The sequence below is a fragment of the Melitaea cinxia genome, chromosome 6 (genome assembly GCF_905220565.1).
Source record: "Melitaea cinxia chromosome 6, ilMelCinx1.1, whole genome shotgun sequence".
In the NCBI taxonomy this organism is placed as follows: domain Eukaryota; kingdom Metazoa; phylum Arthropoda; class Insecta; order Lepidoptera; family Nymphalidae; genus Melitaea; species Melitaea cinxia.
Window position 1 is genome coordinate 5,665,369 of NC_059399.1, and position 23,112 is coordinate 5,688,480.

Genomic DNA, 23,112 nt, shown 5'->3' on the forward strand with positions numbered 1-23,112 from the left:
AGTTTTATTGCACACAAAAAAGAAGATACATTTAAGAACAATTTGATACGAAAACAAATAATGTATGCAAAGGCGGTCTTATCGCTTATAGCGAAATCTTCCAGGCAACCTTTAATAGAAGTAGTATAGGAAAAATATTTTGGTAAAAGTGCGCAATCAACAACGCAAGTTTATCACACATAATTAAATCAATTTATAATACTAAACATAGTTATATAATACAATATTCATACATTTAAATGCTATATACCTACATAAACATACACATGTACATATAGAAACAATACATACAAAATATATTCATACAAATAAAAACAATATACCAATAGTATACATTATTATATCATAATTAAAACTATGTAAGAGTTGAGTAGTATTTGTGCAAACGATTCTTAAAAATATTTAGACTGCTTGACGGATGTTATTGGGCAGGGAATTCCAGTTTGATTACTTTAGTAGAGAAGGAATTACTATACGCATTAGAGCGACAAAGAGGTACCACAAGCAAGTTATTACGGGAACGCAAGTTACATTCAGTGTCATGTCCTAAAAAAACTATTCCTGTCCTTAAGATAATGGGGTATTCAAAAATTAGCTATCAAGGATTATTCAAAAAGTTGTTATTAGACTTGATTCAATTGAAAAGGAAGCGATAGCTCAAAAATAAAGTACATTATTTGTAAAAAGTTATTTTAACCTGAAGAAGAAGAAGTATATTTATAAAGAATAAACTATTACTGCCCTCTAGTGGATAAAACACTGTGTCGTTGTAGTGAATGTGGCCATTTAACAAAAGGTAGCGTCGCGACAAAATCCTAGGTGTTAATTTTTCTTGCTCAGGATTTGGTGTGTAGCTTGTAAATAGGTTTGCTATTAGCTGATAGATGGCGTTACTGTCATTATTTTAATTAGTTGACTTAATTTTTCTTTAGTGTTCTTTGAGGTTATAATATTTATTTATTTGAGATTATAACATAGGTTGACTGGAAGAAATCTCTTTCAGACATAAGTCCACCTTTGCCATAAACCTTATTATTATGTTAATTTTACATGTATTTTTTGAATGCAATAAAGTATAGGTACCTATAGACAGAAATTTTCTAGTTTTTTTGCACTTTTTTCTTTCCTGAATATGAAATATATTGTTGTTATATTAATGGGTTACTTTCTTCAATATTTCTCTGGTAGAAAGCTTTGAATACCATTTGTACCATTGATACCATTTGTCTGGTTAATTCTCGGCTTATTTCACGCATTTGTCTTTTTTCATTTAAATTAACAAACTTTTATATTTAAAAAAAAAAAACAATTATATAGCAGAGCCAATGTTAACATGAGCACAGGCACTCCCTCGCACCAAGATTACTCAAAAAGTAGGTACTCATTATGACTCGATTATATTATTTAAATGAGACCACATGACAAGTATTAGCTTTTGATTAAAAAAAGAAACATCAAAATCGGTCTTCCTACCCAATAAAAAGCTCTGAAATAACATACATAAAAAAATACAGTCGAATTATGAACCTCCTCCTTTTTTAAAAGTCGGTTGATAAAAAATAAATATTTTACTTTTTGTCGAATATTTCACACTATGCATATTTATGTTGTTTACATTGCTTTATTACAATATTAATCCCAATAATTGCGACAGTACTTTTTTATATAATGAAGCTTATGACTGTCTCATTAGTGAATATCTACTTTATAGAAGATATCAAAGGTTAAGAAACCTTAACATTTTTACTTGTTTACTACCGTGCGAAGTCGAGCGTATCGCTAGTAAACCACTTTTTAACCTATTATCATTCTCTATTCTGGGGGCACGATAGTGCCCCCGCCAAGACGAGCCAAAAAAAAAACAAACTAAAAGCACTACCTATCTTTTCTTCTCGAAGCGCTTCGTCGTTTTTTTGAACCCTCATAACTTGCGTTTGGATTACACCAGATAAACAAAATTCTGGGGATATGATGTCAATAGTGGACTTATTAAACATATAAAGTTTCAATTGCATAGATCTTATACTTTAGATTTTATTGATATCTAAAAACCCCGATTTCGTCACTCACTGATGATCATCAAAATTCTTAGAGTACTTCCTGAAGTCCCAGAAAGCTGAAATTTGGTATGTAAGCTAGTAAAGTAGTAAAATTCTAAAACTTGGAACTTTTACCCCCCAACCCCTTAAACTAGGGGATGGAAGTTTGTATGAGACTTCCGCAAATTTGATGCTAGAGGTCTGAAAATTGATATAGGGACTCCTTGTTGTTAATAATAATAATAAAATACATAAAAAATAAAAATCGGTTATTAGTTTATGTCGTAAATTTACATTTTGTAATTTTGGTATTTAAGTTTTGGCGGAGATTACCGTTTGCAAATCAGTTCAACATAAAATCAAAAACAGCGTGCTTAAACCGAATATGGTGAAGATTGGATGATATTTATGGTATAAAATGTGTCGGAGGTAAAATGCGGCTTTAATATTGTCACAAGCAACTTACAAAAAGAAGTGAAATCCCACCAAAAACATTTTTATGTAAAATGTTGCCAAGACGAGATCATATGGCTCGCACTGTCAAAAAGTTATCAAATCTCATGTAGAGCCAAGCTTCTAACTCTATACGCCCTAACTCTACAAGCCCTAACTTCACAAACTCTACACCTTAGTCAAAATATGTGGCTTGGCCGTTTCGTTACTACCGGCTGCATGACTATATTTTAGTGAACATTTTTATTGTTGTTTTATCAAGGTTTAGTTAGTTTGATATTATTATTTCTTTGTAAAAAAAAAAAGATTATAAAATAGTCAACGGAAAAAGAAAAAAATCACACATACTCAATTCATTTTTATTACCAAAAAATTATTAAAAATCATTCAACTTAGCTGACTTAATCTAATGCTAATAACCTAAACTACCGCTACCCTTATATAGTAAGTCTTAGATTAATATGGATGTTGAAATACTGGCAGTGGAAAAATACATTTCTTGGTTTATGATACATAGCAATTACAACTATTCGACTATTGTGATCATTATGGCCATTAATTGTAACAATTTTTATTTATTGCAAAAATGTATAAAGATCAATAACTATTAAAAATGACATCTTTGAACTAATTTCGTATTTAAAGCATTCGTAAATTATAAGCAAGATTTCTGTTTAGAACCTAAGAGAGGAAAATATTTACACAATTGCACGCTATAATATCTAACAATCTTAACCGACGTTGATTAATAAATTCCTATATCGTGTGAAAGTTACAATCGTGTGCTAAATCTAGTAGCACTTGAAAGTTACATATGTCTATATTAATTCAATCTACACTCAACCCTACAATTCACTCGTACTACAAGCCCAGTGGCATTTTCGTACTACTACCTCAAACAGGCCCCAAATACTTTTATTCTTATTCATTGACCGCCACACTTTTCTAGCAATCTAGACCAATTGCTGACTGTTCCTAGGTACGACACACAATTACGTCCACCATATGGGATCAAAATGCATATTAAAATAAGAGACCCACATTCTTGACATTTAATATTTTTATGTATTTATTGCTCATATTATTATCCTTGGACATAAAATGGTCCACAGGTCCCATAGTCAACGATATCAACTCGTAATTTATGTGATTAAATAGCAAATCTCATATCACAGTTTTCAACTAATCTAAATGAACTTTAATTTTTAGAGATTGCTACACTAAATTCCTTAAAAATTCGTCACTGGATTTTAAGGTACATATTGGTGGCAAATCGTACTTACAAAGATGCAGATGCAATAAAATTATTGCAAATACTTAAAGGACGTAAACATGTGTCTGTTAACCTCATATTTATTTTTATAGAGATCTTATAGTGCAGATTTATAATCAGTTGACAGTTTATCCTTTGCCAAATACAGTTTTAGCTAAAACACCAATATCATTTTATTGCACCACAAACGTTTTAGTAGGTAAATGTTGACAATGTGACATAACTGTCGACGTAGAACAAATCTACATTGATTGTCAACTTTATAGATATAATAGGTATATAATTATTTAATAAAACTAGTTAGGAAACAAAATTCCTGTTACTTCATTTGCTTTCTACTTCCAACGTATCTTTCTAAGCCAAATCAAGTCACAACCATATCTACTACAACTTTATCTCATCGTTTTCCTACACGTACACATAGAGAAGTCGCCATTCGATAAAATAAAAGTCAAGTAAATTGCATTCGTAATTGTTAAGTATACAATATAATTCCGAACTCACAAACAAACAGAAATTATACTTAATTTAATTAAGTTTATCAAAATACTAAAATGTAACAATTAAATATACCTATACCACAATTTTTGAGGAAATTTGTTTTGGTTTGTTATATATTACTTTGTTCGTTACAGTCTACTTTCGATAATTCGAAGATATCTTTATAATATGTACTAATAGTTCGGAATGTTGAGAGGTTAAAATGTTTAAAATGCAAAAATTATTAATGTAAGTAGTATATTTTGAATCGTACAATGTCTCACGAACACGATTAGCAAATATCCAATATAATATTTAAAAAAAATGTTTAGCAAATATATATTGATTATTGAACTCCAAAAGTCCAAATTGCATCGCCTAACATAATCATTTAAATGTATTTTAAAGATGTTTATATATCGAGCGAGTGTTTAGGTGAAACAATTTTGAAATATTGCGATTATTTTTGTTATTTATGGACTATTATCTTTTCAAATTACGGAATGTATCAAAAACCATATTTTATAAGAGATTTGCCAATCATTCGACAATTAATTCGAAACATAGAGGTTTGAATTATCAACAGTTGACTGTACAAGGAAAACATATTCAAATTTAATCTTATATCATATATTGTTATTATATATTAATATGTATATGTGTCATTATAAGTTTTATCTACCAATGCAAATTGACATAATTAAAAACAAAATATCTCTAACATTTTCCCACATTGTATCAAATAATAGTATAAAACTAATACTGTAATTTAGAATATATATATATATACAGTAATTAAGAAAATATAGACTTGGAAGAAATTAAGAAGCTTGAAGCAAGAAAAAAAAAGTCGTGGTCGAATCTACTACGAAAATACCAGTTTTTTTTTTTTTTTTTTTTTTTTTTAATTTATATTTGGAGACAAACACATCAACATATACATTGACCAGCAAAGTTTTCACAATTTATAGTGTTTCCTATGTCAATGGTGTATTTTGTAACAGAATAACTACAAATATTTATTAAATATGATAAAATATAGGATAAACAAATAAGAGATAACAATCAGAACGCGAAAATTATGAAAAAAGGCTGAAAAGCCTATTATGAATAGAACACAAAATTGATTATAGATTAACAGTAACATAATCATTAAATTACAAGCATTATTTTAATTTTTATCAATCAAATCCCTGTTTTCTTTGATAATTTCATGTCAAATACTATTATTGTATATTCATAACTTGTCAAATGTACTCGCGCTTTTAAAATAAAGAGTGAGTATATTTAAAAGAATGAATGTAAAACGGAGTAGCTCAGAAATATTTTTCGAGAAACAAGATCAAGCTGCCAGTGTCAACAAATAAAATGCATACAATAAAAATAAATATGTACAAGCGGTGGGAGCTTTATTAATATACCCGCTATAATTTTTGCTACTGTAGTAATAGTTTTGGTATATTTAAAATGTTTTAATACAATATCACATTTTAATTTCAAAAGAAAACTGATTACCAGGGTAGCAAAACGCGTTTTGTACTGATAGTGTATGGTTAAGAAACCACTTATTTATAAGCTTACTTTACTCTATTTACTGATTTCGAGATATAAACAAAATGATTACAAACAAGGCAGTTAATACTGCCGTGATTTATTTTGTCTTAATAATTAAAAAATTTACAGTGTACGATATGTAACAAGTGTTCCATTTTCGTAAAACGTAAATACACGTATCTGGTACAGACTATCACTGAACTGTCACATACGACACACGCAACTACTACACTAGCATTACACTTATATTTACTTCGTTTTATGATAACATTGGAACTTTCACTGGGATGATCTTCGTTTAATTCACGTCGTGCTGATTTTTTGACCAATACGTAAATTCTTGGACCAAGATTTTTTTTTGTAAATGTTTCTTACTGTTGCCTTCTGGCCTTTACAGCGTCACCGGTGAAGACTTTGACTAAGAACGTCGAAAGTTAATATTGGACTATGTTCGTACGGTCGTTTTCTTTAAACAAGGGCTACTCTGTTGACGAGTGGAGTTTTTCTTCTGCTCGTATGCGATTGAGTTGTGACAGGTTGGTATATGAAGCTGGTTTTCGCCCTTTTCGCTGTATGTACTGAAATATAAGAAACATAAACTTTAATATAAACATACTTTTTCTCTTGTATTTTCTATGCGTATATTTAAAGTTTCGTGCGCAGTAAACTGACTAGCTTTGTGACATTGCTTTTATGCGTTATTTAAGGGGTGACACACAGTTAAGAGGCCCAAAAAACCGATTTTGCAAGATTTTTTCCTAAAAACAATTTTAAATTTTACGAGTATAACTTATAACTATATTTTCATATTTTTTATTTATAAAAACTATAATTTTTTCATTTTCCTATAGTTCATCTCCCGGAGCTCCTAGTAAAAAAGTTGTTGAAACACGAATAAAGTAGGTATATTCCGTTTTTTTGGAAGAGTCCTATTTGGTAAACAAGCCGCTGTCAATCGTAATTCACGTTTTTTACGCATTTATCACTCACTTTTACAACACATTCGCTTAAGGACATTTGTAAAAGTCCATTTACTATTTATTTCACTAAAAAACAAATATCAATTTATCATTTTAAACACATAAAAACTACTAAAATACGAATTGCGAGAGTATAGATAACTAATATTTTCGAATATGACATTTCAATATCTTTTTTTAAAAGGCAAATAGGGATGTGGTCAGTATATTTTTAGAGGTGAATGAGTATAAGTGAATGAACAGCATGAGCGATAAAATAGGCCATGTTCTTTAACTATATTTTAAATTTTCACGAATTATAACTTGTTAAATAATATTACTGTAAAGCGATTTGTTATTAATTCGTATTTTGTTATTAATTGTTTTTTTTTTATTATTTTTTTATGTTGAGCGCAAAAAATGCTTACAAAATATTGCAAATGTCAATCATTTATGGTAAAGTGTTCATTGTAAAGGTTTTATTTTATATTATGAATATTTCTGAATTACAATTTCATCCTGAACATTTTTAACGCTATCCCATATAATATTAATGTATACCACATAGCAACGGCATAAACGATTACTGTAGTTTACAGGAAAAAATTTTGAGACTTTAGGATGAGACTTAGGATTACCCAGTGAGAGCTTCGTGAAGTACAATGTTATTAGTCCTTTTTTGTAGATGTTAGAGAGAGTGTGCCGCTGGCGCCAGGTTTTTTATTCATAGTAAATACAAATAATGTGACAATAATATTAATAGGGTCGACTGTTTTTTAGACACAGGCGGCCCTATTTTGTTGTAAATTTTATTTTTGGCGTCTTTTTTACCGACCATTTCACATAAACGAAATATAAAGGGGACTGTCCATTTTCGGCCCAGCGTGAACAGAATTCATACAAAAAAAAAAACAAATATACCAAAAATTTTCATATATTAAATCATGATTATACGTGATTTTCATTTGTATCAATATAAACTGATAAAAAGTTTATTTAATAAGTATTTTAATTCATTAATTACATACTTCTAGTTTATTTTCGGTTGATGATTTGATTATACCACGTTGCCAGTCTTAAACAAACAATTATTATTAACGAACAATCGATTTCAAAATATTTTTAAATCAATTATTTGTTAAAATCGATTAAAAGCATTGTTAAATCGAATTAATAATAAAAAAGTCTATAAAAGTGTCTTTAGTAAAAAACATTTAACTTTGGTGAAAAATAAACTATTTTAGAAACATTGTTATTGACTAAATAAAAAGCAAGCAATTAATTATATTAAATTCGATTATCGATTTAATCGATTTAGTTGTTTATTGAAAATATCATTTATTATGGCAACCCTAAACTACAGACGCGTCATACATTCATTTGACTTCCATATATATTGCTTTCATACTTTCATAGTGATATAGCAACCTACTGAAAGGTTTTCCGTCAACCGAGAATTCATCACTACTGCGACGTAAAATAAACAGTAGGCATATTCATAAGTAGGAAAATATATTTTGTATTTATTTTATATGTAAACAATAAAGGTCAGGCAGGGAAGCCATAAAAAAAATATTATTGCAATTGCATGGTTGGTCGACGGACAGTAGGTTGTTGTGCCCATGTCATGACAATTATTTGGTTTTTGGGCTGGAAAAGGTTTCAAGATTTTATAAATCTACCTGCCTAGTTTTTAGATAACATAGTAAAACAAAAATAACAAAACAATGATTTTTTTTTTCAGAAACCTTTTTGTAATTATCCACAAAAAAACAAAAAATGAAATACCTGGACACAAAACTATATCATTTTTCTAATTCCTTCTTGTTAGTATTACTAACTTGATATATAATTATTATTTTCAGTGACTGTCCACTCGGGGCCGAAACCCCCATACAAAGTGGATCGTTGCCTTTTATGCTCGATGCTCGATTAATATTATTTTTTTTTTTCGTAATTCTGTAACCTGTACAATTCTTAGCAAAAATATTCAATATATTATTAGGTTTTGAAATAATTTTAGCGATATGTTAGCGTTATACGAATATAAAATTCATTTTATTTGAAAATAAAATGAATTTTATATTCATCTATGGCTTATTAATATTGTTCATTCATTTGCTCTTTGTGTCACTTTACTATACTTACAATATTACTCTATTGTCTGTGGTCGGAAGTACGCCATTTTTGTTTACTATTTAGGACTATTCCAAAAAATAGAATATATTAAATAAAATGTACCTACGACAAAATTCTAATTAAAGAACTGAAATTAGCTAAAACAAAATACTTACTTGTATAGTTTTCTGAAACAGATAAGTCTAGTTTGACAGGTTTTGTTACATCAATATCTATTTCTTCATACGACTGATCCAATACCTGTCAACAATAATTATAGCACATGAAGATACAAGTCTAGTTATAGTACAAGTTTTAAGAATTTCGGCGGGACATGATTGTGGTAACGGTACAGCAGATTATATACTATCTGAAATCTGGAGGAGCCCGACTGGCGTGGTACCTCAACCTAATAGAAAATCACAGCCAAATAACACTGCTCTTAAGTAGTTGTAGTGTGTTGTCTTAGTAAGTTGTGTTCTTGCGGTGAGTACAGAAGCCAGAGCTTTTGGGGAGGGTCGGTAACGATCTTGTGATGCTTCTGGCGTTGCAGGCGTACAGAGGCTATGGCAGAGGTTTTTTTGAGGACCTTTTAGTAATGAGGGATCAGTTGTCTAAATGTATTTTTACCACGGACAACAAATTGCTATAGTGGCAAGAGCTGGAGTACTTAGTTATAGTCTAGCGAGACTGCCTTTACATCGCTTTTGCGGAACACTATGGGTGCCTCCTCGGACCACTAGGCTATGGTAACCGTTTACAACCCAGTATACACATAGTTTGTATAAAATATAGTGGCTAGGCTTACCTCGACGTCGCTGCCATCATCCGCGTCGACATAGGAAGCGAGAGAAGGTCCAGCGGCTAGTAAGCGGTAGGTGCCGCCCACCATGCCCGTGCCCTCCACCTCCTCCACCTCCAGCTCATTGTCAGACACCTCCTGCAACACGCCAAACTAACATCAGACTCGTCACACATGTTGCTGTATTGTAAATTTTTTAGACAGCGTGTTAGAATATATAAATTTTAACGCTAATCTAGGAACGCTATCTCAGGCTGTGGATAAGCGTGTAGCTGGGACAGCACCCTCTATCAATTCTTTTTGCTTCCTGGTTGCGTGAGTCAAGTCCATACAGCAATTGTATCTCTGATAAAATAGCTTATGAAATAACGGTTTCAGTATACGCGTCATACAAGTCACACGTAGTGCGTATGGTCGCCCAGATATATGTTTTGGGACACAACGCGAGTTTAAATTTTTATGTATGCGCGAAGAAGATTGTGTGATGAAGATATGAATATTTGTGGAATATTCTTCCAGGAAAAGTTTTATTATTATTATTATTTTGTTTGATTTGTTTTATTTTACGGTATTTGTTATTTTCTAAAATACTAAATTTCCTAAATACTTTTATGTACGTAATTAAAAACCAATCAACAAAATTAAAAAAAAATCAAGAACTAGAAAATATATATAAAATTCAACATTTTTTCTCCAAATTGTGTTGCTTCTATACTATCCGAAGGAACTTCGTTCCTACCTGGGGTCTTTATAATATTCGGAATATTGAACAATTAACAAATTCGGCAACTGCAAAGACGGTTTTGTGTCAAGTGACACAAAATAAAAATAATTGTTTATCTATCATAGAAGAGTATAAACAAATCGTAGTCGTAAAAGTGTCGTATTGATAAATACAAATACCTATTTTGTTTAACTCACAAACATACATAGGATCTATTAAAATTTTAATTTAATTAAAAAGTAATATAAGTATATTTTATTGTAAATATAGTAAATCGACATTAAATATTATGAATCTACTAGCTGCTGCCCGCGACGTCGTCTGCGTGAACGCTATACAGCACCAAAAATACCTACGATTATTATACCTTTTAAAATAACATTCATTTACCCGTTTCTTCTTTACATTTCATATCTACATAAAAATCTCATAGATGGCGCCGCTTTAAAATTGTCTTGTCTACTTATATTCATTTAATTATGTTTATCGGCTTAGTTACTTATATTGCGTGATTTTTATAGTGTGAAGCTAGCTTATATAGCATGGTTATTAACATAATAACAACAACATTCAAATATGCGCAATATAAAAAAAAAATAATAATAATAACAACAAAATTCAAATATGCGTCGTTAGATTACACGTTGTTACAGAATGGGTTGAGGAAATAAAGGTTCACTACTCGTTCCCGGTAGGTGATAGCATAATATGTAGCCTGTATGTTGACCCGACTTCTTAATAATATTCGTGCCAAATTTGAAGTAAATCCATGCGGTACTTTTTGAGTTTATGTCCGGGACATTACATACAGATAGACAAAAATTCTAAAAACTATATTTTTGGCTTAGGTATCGATTGTAGATCACACCCCAAGTATTCTTTTTTTAAAAAAAAATCAACGTACAGTTTTGACGTTTCTACCATTTTATTGTATGTATAGATTTAATAACAAATCAGAAAATATTATTCTACTTTCGAGGAACTTAAGGAAAAAAAAAGCATTAACGTCGATGACATTACGCCTTGACATTGAAGGTTTGCTATCGTATCATTGAATAACACGATATTATTAGCATTCAAGAGGTCACTCACTTAGAATAAAAGTCCATTTTATACCGACTCGAGAACGAAAGATGTTTTTGAATATTTTAGCAATGTTACATTTGTTTGGTGACTGTATACCATATTTGTTTGTTACTTTTAAATACTCTAACCAAATACATATCGTAAAATAGACCAATAAATCTATATGGATTGTACAACTTAAGTCAGATCAATTAAATATTGTTATTGTGATTTAAGAATGAAAACTTAAGTATGCCAGCAAAAATCAATCGAATTTAATAATTAAAATTATCTTAAAAATTAAAATCAATCTAATTTTTTTTTAGTTTTGTACAAATAATATTCCAATAAGTATACTGCTCAATGTCAACTACTTATCTCACACAACTTAAGAAAAGCGAAAACAGGTCTATTGTTTATTTTTTGCTATGTAAATATGAACGAAATTATTATTCTTTCTAAATGTTACTATCAATTGTTATAATGTTTGTAGAAATTTAAATAATTATTTATAATTACCAATGTAGAAAATACTAAAGTAAGTAGTAAAGGTGATACAAATTAAATATATATATATTAAGAATTTGAAATTGACGACTTTATTTATTATACAAATTAAAGTAAAATTAAATATAATAAACGAATACCGGTTTTATAAACAACTATTAATTACAAAACTGAAATACCACATATAACTTAGTAATACCTCTATTTTTACTACGTTTGCTTTTTTGGTTGTTTAATTTTTAATTTTTTAGCTTTACTATATCAGTATAGATTGAGTTAATATTGAAGGATTTTAATTAATTTTATATGGTATTTATGGTTAAAAAATTATTGTTACGCGATGTGTGAAGAAGAATGATTATTGATTTATGTTTTATAAAATAGAAAACAGATTGCGGAATTTTTTAATACTATGTAAAATAACAATTAAACATTTGTAACTTTACGGCAAATGTTTATTTTAAACGCCACGCACTCAACGACCCCCACTAGGATTTACTCCCGAGTCGAGAGTCCGGAAACATATACAATACATAAGTAAAAACACAAACATGGGCTAGCGCAAAAGCTATAAGTAGTGTTGTGACCGTTGCGCTAACTCGTCATCATCACTATCACTGAGGTAGGGCACAGCAGGTTGCTCAAAATCTGACAGTCCGTCTGGGAAAGTACCATGACCTTACAGAAGGTCACAGCTTAATAACACTGTTCTCAAGTAATGTTATGTTCTTGTGGCGAGTAAGTTAGCCACAGCTCCTGGGGAGTGTTGGGTCCGTGAAGTGCTTGCGATGCTTCTGGTATTGCAGGCTAAAAGCCACGGTAATCGCTTACCATCAGGCGAGCCGTGCGCTTTTTTGCCGACCTAGTTGTATATAAAAAGGAGTCAGTTACCTGCTCGACCACGGTTTCCTCGTCGTCCTTGCCGTCGGTGTCGACGTCGAAGTCGTCGAGGTCCGCGTCAGCGTCAGCGTCATCGTCAACGTCATTGTCGCTCCCGAAGCCGCTGTACTTCATCTCGCCGCGCTCCAATGCTTCTAGGCTCTCTGCAATATTCATTTAATTATTTTTTAATTACATTATTATTGCGTCCAGGTCCCTAAATACCCGTGTTTGCGGATTGTCGATTCCCGCTCAGGATGGATGTTTGTATGTGTGCGAATATTTGTTTTCGGTCTTGAGGTCTGTGTTTATTGGTCTCGCCACCATAACTCGGAGAGTATGTTAAGCTATCGACCTCGGTTGTTATATTAGTAGGAAATATATCCACCAACCGGCAGTAGAGCAGCATAGTGGATTAAGCTCTGATCAATAAAAATATATCTTTTTAAGTTTTTCGAGTGTTATTAGTATACATAGCATGATTCACGTTGTAAAAGTACCATTCTTAAATATGTGGAAAGTACATCTCATAGTCTGCTCATAAAATGTTAAAATGCTGTAACAGTTATAAAATCATTTATAACTGTTGTTCACTTGTTTATTCAATCATTAGATTTATTTTATATTTTATGGTTTATGAAAAAAACGGGTACAAATTTCATTCACATATAATCATCTCAATAATCTTTAAAAAATGTTTGATAAGTTATATCTTACTAATTGTTACTTACCTGGATATATCATAGCTTTCTTAATAGCTTGTGGATCTTTTCTTGACCATTTTTGAACTTCTTCGTCCATTTTTCCCACTTTTGAAGGATTCATGGCCCATAAGCATCCTATAATAGTAACATTTGTCTTTTAATTCGGTTCCTTAGTAACAAATAAGACAAATACATTTTAATCATCTAGTCGTCATTCTTACCTTTTCTTTGACTTCCATTTGTCGAAGGTTTCTCTATCTTTTCAAAACACTTATTGAGACTAAGATTATGTCGGACGGAGTTCTTCCACCCATTCGGTGCTGTTTTGAAGTAAGGAAAATGTTGACTAAAAACAAAACAAACGCGTTGCATAAGTTGAAGCGATGAATAGAGAAAACGATTTTTTAACCATTAAGAAAAAAATATATATGCTCACCACATAAAATTATAAATTTCTGACACTGGTAAACTTCCCGTTCTGGAATTCTTTAGCGCCATTGCAATTAAACATGAATACGAATAGGCCGGCTTTGGAAATTCTCCCGCTACTGTTTTGCTAGTGTTATTTACATATTTAGCTTGGCTCGTGTCCACGGTGAACGCACCGCTGACAGCTGTTTTTATTATTTGTCTACTATTATTTAATGATGAATTATCAATTAATATTGTCGCTTGATTTTTGTGACCATTAGCTAAAATTGTCCTAGATTGTTGAGCATCCAGTATGTGTATATTACCGGATATTATAGTTTTAGTTCCTAACGATTGTGTTATTTTTTGACTACTATTTAAAATTGAACAATTCTTATTGTTTACTTTCAATATTTCAGACTGACTTGTTTTTATTCGAACTGTAGGAGTTATTGTTGGTATCGTACCTATTTTGGTTTTATTTGTATCTAAGTCTAAATCTTTTAATAAATCTTTTACTACGGTTTTATCTTGTTTTCTTAAGTAAATAACCATTTGTGTCGCTTCTTCTAGCTTTTTAGGAGGCGGTTCATCGGGCTCCTGTACTTTCGAAACTTTTATGGCATTTGGAGAGAATGTTAAGTGACTTTTTTCTTCTTTGGGACTCGATAACGAAGTACTATTATTTAGGTCATTATTAGCAGCAGATGTTAGCAATAGGTTGGAAGCCTCTTCCTTTACAACGCTTTTAATTGGTGTTTCCGCAAACGTAGATGGCATAACTGAATTTGGATTAACCATAACAGCGTTTGCTTCGGAACCGTATAAATCAAGATTATGTACAAAGCTTGAAGAGGAGTTGTTGAGCCATGTTACAGAGTTGTCTGTATCCATGTCTAGTAATGGAGGCATTTCTGAAAAATTCAATCCCAGCGAATCCTGAAAATTTATTTAATTATTAAATACAATCCGTTTCATACTACTAATGTACATTTTATTAATATAAACTTTCCGATACTGACCGAAAAATCGGTTATGCTGCTTAGGTCTGTTGCTATTTCATTTTTAATGTCCATATCCAGCATGTCCTGGAGTGAATCGGTTATATACAAATCCATGTCTAAGCACGCCTATAAATTAAAATACACACGATTAATCAATATGAAAATATTTTTATAGTTCTATTCATAAAAATATTTTCTGCATACATAGGTAATACAACGGCAAGAAAACTTTCGCGCCATTTTATTTCATAAATAGCAAGCATTTTTTCGTGACGAAAGGAAGACAGGAATGAGTTCTACTACTCTGTAGTGAAACCTGTTTTTGTCTTTTGGTATGCGTTGCCGTAGCAGGGAAAGAGAGAGACTATATTTATAATGTTGTCTCAAACGGGTTCATTACAAGGACGTATCTGGTATACCCAATTAATATCATTTGAACGTAGGTTCATTAAATTAATTATGTCTATTTATATACGTACATTTTGATTTATAAAGTTCTATGGAGGTACCTTACGTAAGTACGTAAATTATATAAGAATTTATTTTGTCACACGATATGAATAACGTATATTATTAGAATGCATTTTAACAAAGACCTACACCAACAATTTATTCATTATTTATCGAGGGACCGGACTGGATCACACGCCGTGCCACTACCTAGTAGGTATACGTATAAAAAACCTTAACACCGAATGTTACATCGGAAAGGCTTCTACGTTCGGGACGATATTTTTTTGTCGAAACTTTAACGATGCTATAAATAGACGTCTTCTTATGTTATCACGTGGTCTCTTTGAACTATGTATAAGAAAATAATTCACTTTCATCTTCCGATCAGAAATTGTTAAACGTTTATAACTATTCGGAGAATTTTAATTTTAAACTTGTAATATTATATAATATTTTTTTTTATGTATCACTAGGTCGGCAAACAAGCGTACGGCTCACCTGATGGTAAGAGATTACCGTAGCCTATAGACCTGCAACACCAAAAGCATCGCAAGCGCGTTGCCGACCCAATCCCCCCTAGGAGCTCTGGTCACCTAAATCACCAACAGGAACATAATACTGGTTGAAAACAGTATTATTTTGCTGTGATCTTCTGTAAGGTCGAGGTACTACCCCAGTCGGGCTGCTCCATATTTTGAGCAGGAAATTCCTGCTGTGACCTCAGTTAAATTGTTAAGATATAAATTATAATATACTTTGTATCATTTATATAACAAGAACAATAACCCTTTCAAAGAATAACAAAATATTTTTGTCTTAATAATTAAATATATGCACGTTCGTAGTCAAGGCAAAGTAGTCATTATTTTATGGCTTATTTTTTGTCGGGGTTGTTTGGTGTAAGGGTCAATCATGAAATAAAAGTAAAAGAAGGGCATAAACTAGCAAGTTACAAGAAGGACAAGATATCGACAGCGATGTTCAATCGTTTTATTTATTTATTATTATTTATGTTTTAGTACAGTATTATAAATTATTTACACTACGATTAGATTAATTTAAATAAAATATGTGTATTTATTATTTTATTAGAAATATATTGGAGATTACTGATAATTATGATGCCACACTAATTTAAATACGCATTCTTTTATATTACGGTAGTTTGTGTTTATATGTTGGAAAGTTAAATACAAAATAAATATGTAGCAGTTTAACTTATATTGGTAGTTAGAATTAATTACTTATGTAATTAATAAGTTCTGATAATATATTGACCAAATATCACATTTATTTCTCATTTTAAAACAGCTTACAATTTATTATATATAAAGAACATGATTGTTTATCATGTTGTACAACATACACATACAAAATATTATTCTGAATAATGAAATGAAATGAGTGCACTGACAGATAAGAGAAAACGTGAGTACCATATCTTTAGCCAATCACAGACAAAGTTTACCGTTTTTTTTTATAGTTTACCTTTTACTAAACCTTATCGTAAAACTTTTTGAATGATAAAAATACAAACAAACACTACATTCTACTCTATGTTACGAGATTCGGTAATTATTGTTTTTATTATATGTGAAATAATTCTCTGGATCCGCTAGAAACTTAAAAGTTGGGGTGGCAGACAGAGATAGCTATATGAGATCGAAAGAGGGTGAATCGGCCCCTAATGACATCGCAGCCACCATACCGCGCCCTTTGAGCTTGTTTAGGCAGGCTGCACGCATTTTACGATAAAACAATTATTCAAAATATACATTTTATCTTAAAATATAAAACTGTAATAAAGGACTGTGTCACATATGAGATACGATCACACAATAATATATAATGTATATTTTATGATAATTTTTTACTATTTTGTTATTTGTTTAAATGAACATAATTCATTTTGTCGAGTTAGTTATTTTTTGCAGGGATAATATTGCTACATAATACTGTAACGACTTCAACATATAGGTATTTAAAACGTATTCGTATACGTATTTAAAACATTTTTCTTTTTAATCCGAATGAATAGGTACGTAACACGTGTCATGAACGTTTTATCATTCTCTGTTTTTATGTTAAAATGTTTCACAGGCCGAAAACGTCTGTACATCCGTCTTGTGAGTGCCGGAGTACAGCCATGCCGCAGAGGGCCATGAACTCGCTCTTTATTACTTAGAGTTCATCTCGCTTACGTGCGATATGAAATAGGAACTATTAAAAGATATTTTTGAAATGTTTCTTAAGTACTAAGATAAACGATGAGAGTACATACATTTAAATTGAATCTTTAATTTTATGAATAATCAAATAACTTGCACAAGTAATAACAATATATTAAGATTTTAATTTAGAATTGAAGTAGATTCTCCATCGCTAATAGGTGTATAAAATTGTAATAGAAACGTTTACTAAGTTACGCATTATTTTAATTGAAACTTGTTCCCATAAACAGGATATATATTACCTTTTATCTTGATGATTTTTTTATTTTTAGCATATTCGGTCGTTAAATATATAAAAAAAATATTTGGATCATTTCTCACATTTATTGATACCAAAAGCTTTTGTGTATAGGTGTAACATATATATTTTATACCTACGTTACAAATGGGTTGTTATGTATGTGTTGCAGGTAGTTGAGAAGAGCAAAATCAGTCTGCTTATTTTTTAACATACTTATTTATGTATTTTTTTATTCACAAGCCCATAATATTTTAACCAATCATTCACATTTATAACATTTGTATGGTCTTTTTATCGGGTAGGTCCTATAAGTATAATTTTCTATTTGTTTTCCGGAATCATTTATGTAACAAATTCAAGGCATTATTTCAGCATTGCTCGTGAAAATGATAGTGGGGGGCCATAGAGGCACTGTAAGGGGCCGCCTTGTGTCCTCGAACCTGACCGCGCTCGATCGCCTTGAACTCGTCGCAGTCTGCTTGTGCAAATTACCTACCTTATGTCTACGATGGAAGTTAGCATTACCGCTAAAAATTTATTGCAAACAAACATATTAACAAAAGTAGTCTACTGCTTCCACATATTTACCTATCTGTAAAGTCTCTAGCAACCCTGCGATTGGCTCTCATAATGTCGCAGGACTCTAACACAGGAGTAAATAATAGTGGGAGCGTTGAGTGCGTTAGACGTTTATTAGGTGTTGTTATTTATATATTTAATAATAACTTGAGCATGAATATAGGGTTTCAGTATATACACCTTATGCTAAACCACCTAAGTGTTTGTTCATAAATCTTAATAAAATAATGAAAATTTAAAAATTATGCATATAAACAAGATGCGACCTTACTGTGTAAAATAACATGTACCTATTTCAAACGGATAGAATACAATCCTTCATATCAAACTTAGATCTTTCTAAACTTTAAGTAATTGTAATTTTATACCTTAAGATAGTCAAAAAGACTAATAATATATTTCAGTGTAGACTTTAGACGATTGTTGAGTTTTGATCATTCAATCAAGGTAAATAGAAATAAGGTAACTGAAAACCGATAGAAAGTTGCTTGGCGCGAAAATAATTCTGTTCGAGTTTTCTTCCTGCGCGCGCAGTGTTGGATGGCAAAAGGTGGGGTTCCGTATTGATTGGATGTACTGTGCAGTCACTCCCCTCCGTCTACTTCCCCGCCAAAAGGGAGGGAAACTGAAATATTCCCTGCGTAAACTTTTATATAATTTGTTATATCTCGACTTAAGCAGATACAAACTTGAGAATAATTGAATGTAAGGATCAAGAATAACTTTGAAAGAACGCTTATTAATTACACAAATTAATTTTAACTAGTTGTATATGTTTACTTTTATTTTGAACGCTCAAATTATTCGTTATTTGTATAACGATGACACCTGCCAGGTCGACGCCCTCTGCGTAAAGTTTTACTGACTCGGCCTTACGTGATAAGTAGGTAGTACGCATCATTCATGGGAAATTTATAGACATTTTTTATTAAACTCTTAATGCAAAAATATTTTAAGGAAATTGTTAAACATATAATGAATATGATTGTTTTCTTATATAAGGTATTGATGAAAGCTTTTTTCGATATTCCTAAAAAGATTTTAAAGAGCATGGAAAACTCATATTTTTGCTTTATTAAAAAGAACTCAAATCGGTTTTTATGTACAAAGATATGCCTAGTAACCAAAACGTACTTTATTAGTTAATTTAAGTTTTAATAAAACAACCGACCAAGTGCAAGTCAGACTCGCGAACCAAGGATTCCGTACAAAAATTATAAAAAATATTTTTATTATATGATGTAACAAAAAAATTATGCTTTTCGCAATTTTTCCTTTATCTGTGCTTATAAGACGTTGCTTTGTACTGAATTTCAAGATTCTGAGTTTACGGGAAGTACCCTGTAGGTTTTGATTCCCTTACGAGTGTCGGAATTTTGCAACATAAACGGCTGTGACTTTTGATTGCGTTGGCTTAGAAGTTTGATTTTTTCACAGTTCTAAGGGACAGTAGACCTGAGCAATTGATATGAATTTCAGCTAAATACCTTCACTCGTTCCTGAGAAAATTGACAGACAGACGGACAACAGAGTGATCCTATAAGGGTTCCGTTTTTCCCTTTGAGGTACGGAACCCTAACTCTAAAAAGTATAATAATCGTTTGACCCTAGCGGTTTCTCCCGTTTTTATACCAATGGTTTTAAAAAAAATTGATTGATCACATCATTACGATGTCCAATAATTTGTAGCCATAAACTTTCCCAATACACATACTAATACACAAATAATTTCAATTAATACCATAATTATATCCTGAGATTAACACATTAACGCCGAGTTGCACAAAACAAAATTAAAATTTAAGTAGAGATTAAACTAATTTAATCACAAGAATTTCATACAAATCTTGCGATTAAATTAGTTTAATCACTACTTAAATTTTAATTTCTTTTCGTGCAACTCGGCGTAAAACTTACAAACATTATTATTATTTCATTACTGTATTACTATACAACTACTAGACGACCCACACCGTTTTATTTAAAACTATACTCACGTAAAAGTAGATACATACTAACAAATACCTATAAAAAATACGTCATGTTTTACAGCTTCAATTTTCTTCAAATAAAAACACCACTTCACAGATTAACGCGTTCAAATAAACAGGAAAGAGTCTAACTATTAAACTACGTGCCTAAGTTACTAATCGATTCAATATAGCAATGTATATTAATGAAACCTATCTATAAGAAATTTGGCTAGTAGGGTAATTTCTTAGCCTAAACATGCGGTCACCGGGTTGGTGGTTGGCCTGCCCAGCGTGGTGACTATCGGCAACACACATGAGTTCACGTATTTTTGACGCGATCTTGTGGAGGCCTATGTCCAGCAGTGGACTGCAATAGGCTGAAATGATGATGATGATGAAACATTAAGAAAGAATTATTAAGCCTAAAAATATGATGGATATTTTGACACAAGCGGCAAGTAAATTTTACTATCATTTTTCCAGCGTTTGTGTATTCTGGTTTGTTCCTAAAAATGCTATGTATTGATTAATGTTTATAAAATTTCCCGATAAATAGGCTTATACAAGTAGATTTTTTAAACAATTGATTAAACTAGAATTACTGACTTTAAACAAACTTTTGCACTTTATAACATTAATATACGGTATGTATTAAATTATTTATCATTCTAATAACATGTATAAAGTAAGATAATTAATAATTTTATGTGAGTACAAGGTTTGCTGAGTATCAATTAAAATGACGGAAAAATTAGAATTCCAGGTCATAGCGAGCAAGAAAAGGAGGCATTGTAAAATTTAAGAGAAAATTAATAAAATAGGAAGGAACCTTTTGTTTTCGCTCACTCGGAACTCTAACCGTTAACATTAGGGGAGACTGTAACGGCTGACAGAATAACTACAGGTGTGTGCGTCTGGTATCCCTATACAAAAACGACTACATTCACATATACACACACTACAACAGGTTGCAGCCAGTCCTTTTTTCGTAGAGTGCACTTCCTACAGACTAGCTTAATCAGTTTGTTTAGATGTTTAATTTTATTTTTATAATTTTTTATCAACATTACATTGATAGCGATCAATAATAACTTTATTATATTGTGATTGTTTATATCAGAAATGTTTTTTTTTTTAAATCAAAAACACAAATATAATTATTATGTAAACGTAAACGAAATGTATTGAAATTAATGATTTTTACTAAGAATACATTTTTATACTACTGGATGGAAGTAATATTTAAAATTAATCGTAATAGAAATAATATTTTGGTATATTAAGTAAAAAATTATATTTATTCGTAAATAATTTAATCAGTCCTATTTACGCTGTGGCAAAAGCCACACACAAGCACATTCGTTCGGTAACACACAATTACATAGACGAGGTGCACTCATTGTTAAACGTTTTGAAATTCTCGCTCGGAACCGGCCGTGGGAACCGCATTACTACTTCGTAGCGTAGACAGAGTCAAGACCATTTAAAAATATATATATATCAATTATATTACAAGTAAAATGTGATGTATAGATAATACAGAACACATGCATTAAGTTATGCAAACTTACCACGAGTATTTATGTGTGTATGTGTATAATATCGCAAATGTATTTACAACTTACGTTAAGTTCATTGACGGCAGATTGGCGCCGTTTTAGTATTTATCTACATGAATAAAGTTGTTACTGAATTATTAATTGACTTAAACTATTGTTGTAATGCAATGGATTGAAAAAAACAAACAAAACAAATTAGTAATTACTAAAATAACTCTATAAATAATAATAATACGCTGTCCTTATCTAACGTAAAGTCGATGAATGCGCGCGAAAGAGACAAAACATGTATCAATTTCATCCGTTACAATTTCTTATACACCTCGTGTTTTATGAATGTTATATTATAAAAGTAAATATTACTTAAAATTGTACGTTGTTTTTCCAAAAATTTCAAAAAAAAAGTATAAGATTTTACAAAATTTTGTATGACAGTTATAACATGTAACGATTCTAACAAGGAAGACTACGTAACAAAATGGGACAATTTCCCGCCACTTTGACACATAATGAAAAGACAAATACTTTACAGTAATCTATACAGACGACACTTTCTCATGAGAACATTATATAAATTATATGACACGAAAGATGTTTTATGAATGAATGACATTAAAAAGAGCGGGACACGGGTCTGTTACTTTCTTATTAGCCATATCATGATATAAATCATGTAAAAAATAACTTCTACAAACGCAACTACACTTACCGAATATTTATTGCAATAAATATCCTTATGCTCGATAGAATAATCCTGAATTTCACACATTTACGTTTTTGGCGTCATGAAATTGACAAATATAACACCACTCACTCCATAGACTATGTATTCTGTTTTGCTATAATGTGAAAAAGTACACAACGAATGGTTTGGATTTCTATTGGTTGACTTGGACCACGTGACAGCCTAACAATTAAAGGCATTGGTTGAAAATAGCTCGAACATTGACGTCATATTTGTTAACCTCCTTTTTTTATTAAATATAAGTTCTGGATTTTTAAATGAAAAAAATTACAATTTATTAAGAAAATATATATTTTTTTCGAATTTATTTCATATTAGCGATATCTAAAATCAAGTGAACAAACGACTTCCCTTTTAAC

At 31.0% G+C, this 23,112-nt stretch overlaps 1 protein-coding gene across 1 annotated transcript; it reads right to left on the minus strand.

Moving 5' to 3' along the window:
- Positions 1-6,036: 6,036 nt before the first annotated feature.
- Positions 6,037-22,869, minus strand: LOC123654239. Its single transcript, XM_045590156.1, has 9 exons — positions 22,718-22,869; positions 14,991-15,098; positions 13,994-14,907; positions 13,779-13,903; positions 13,585-13,692; positions 12,866-13,017; positions 9,685-9,816; positions 9,053-9,137; positions 6,037-6,377 (listed from the first exon to the last, which is right to left on the minus strand). The coding sequence occupies exons 1-9, from the start codon at positions 22,775-22,777 to the stop codon at positions 6,268-6,270; spliced, it is 1,794 nt and encodes a 597-aa protein (XP_045446112.1). The 5' UTR covers positions 22,778-22,869; the 3' UTR covers positions 6,037-6,267.
- Positions 22,870-23,112: the final 243 nt, after the last annotated feature.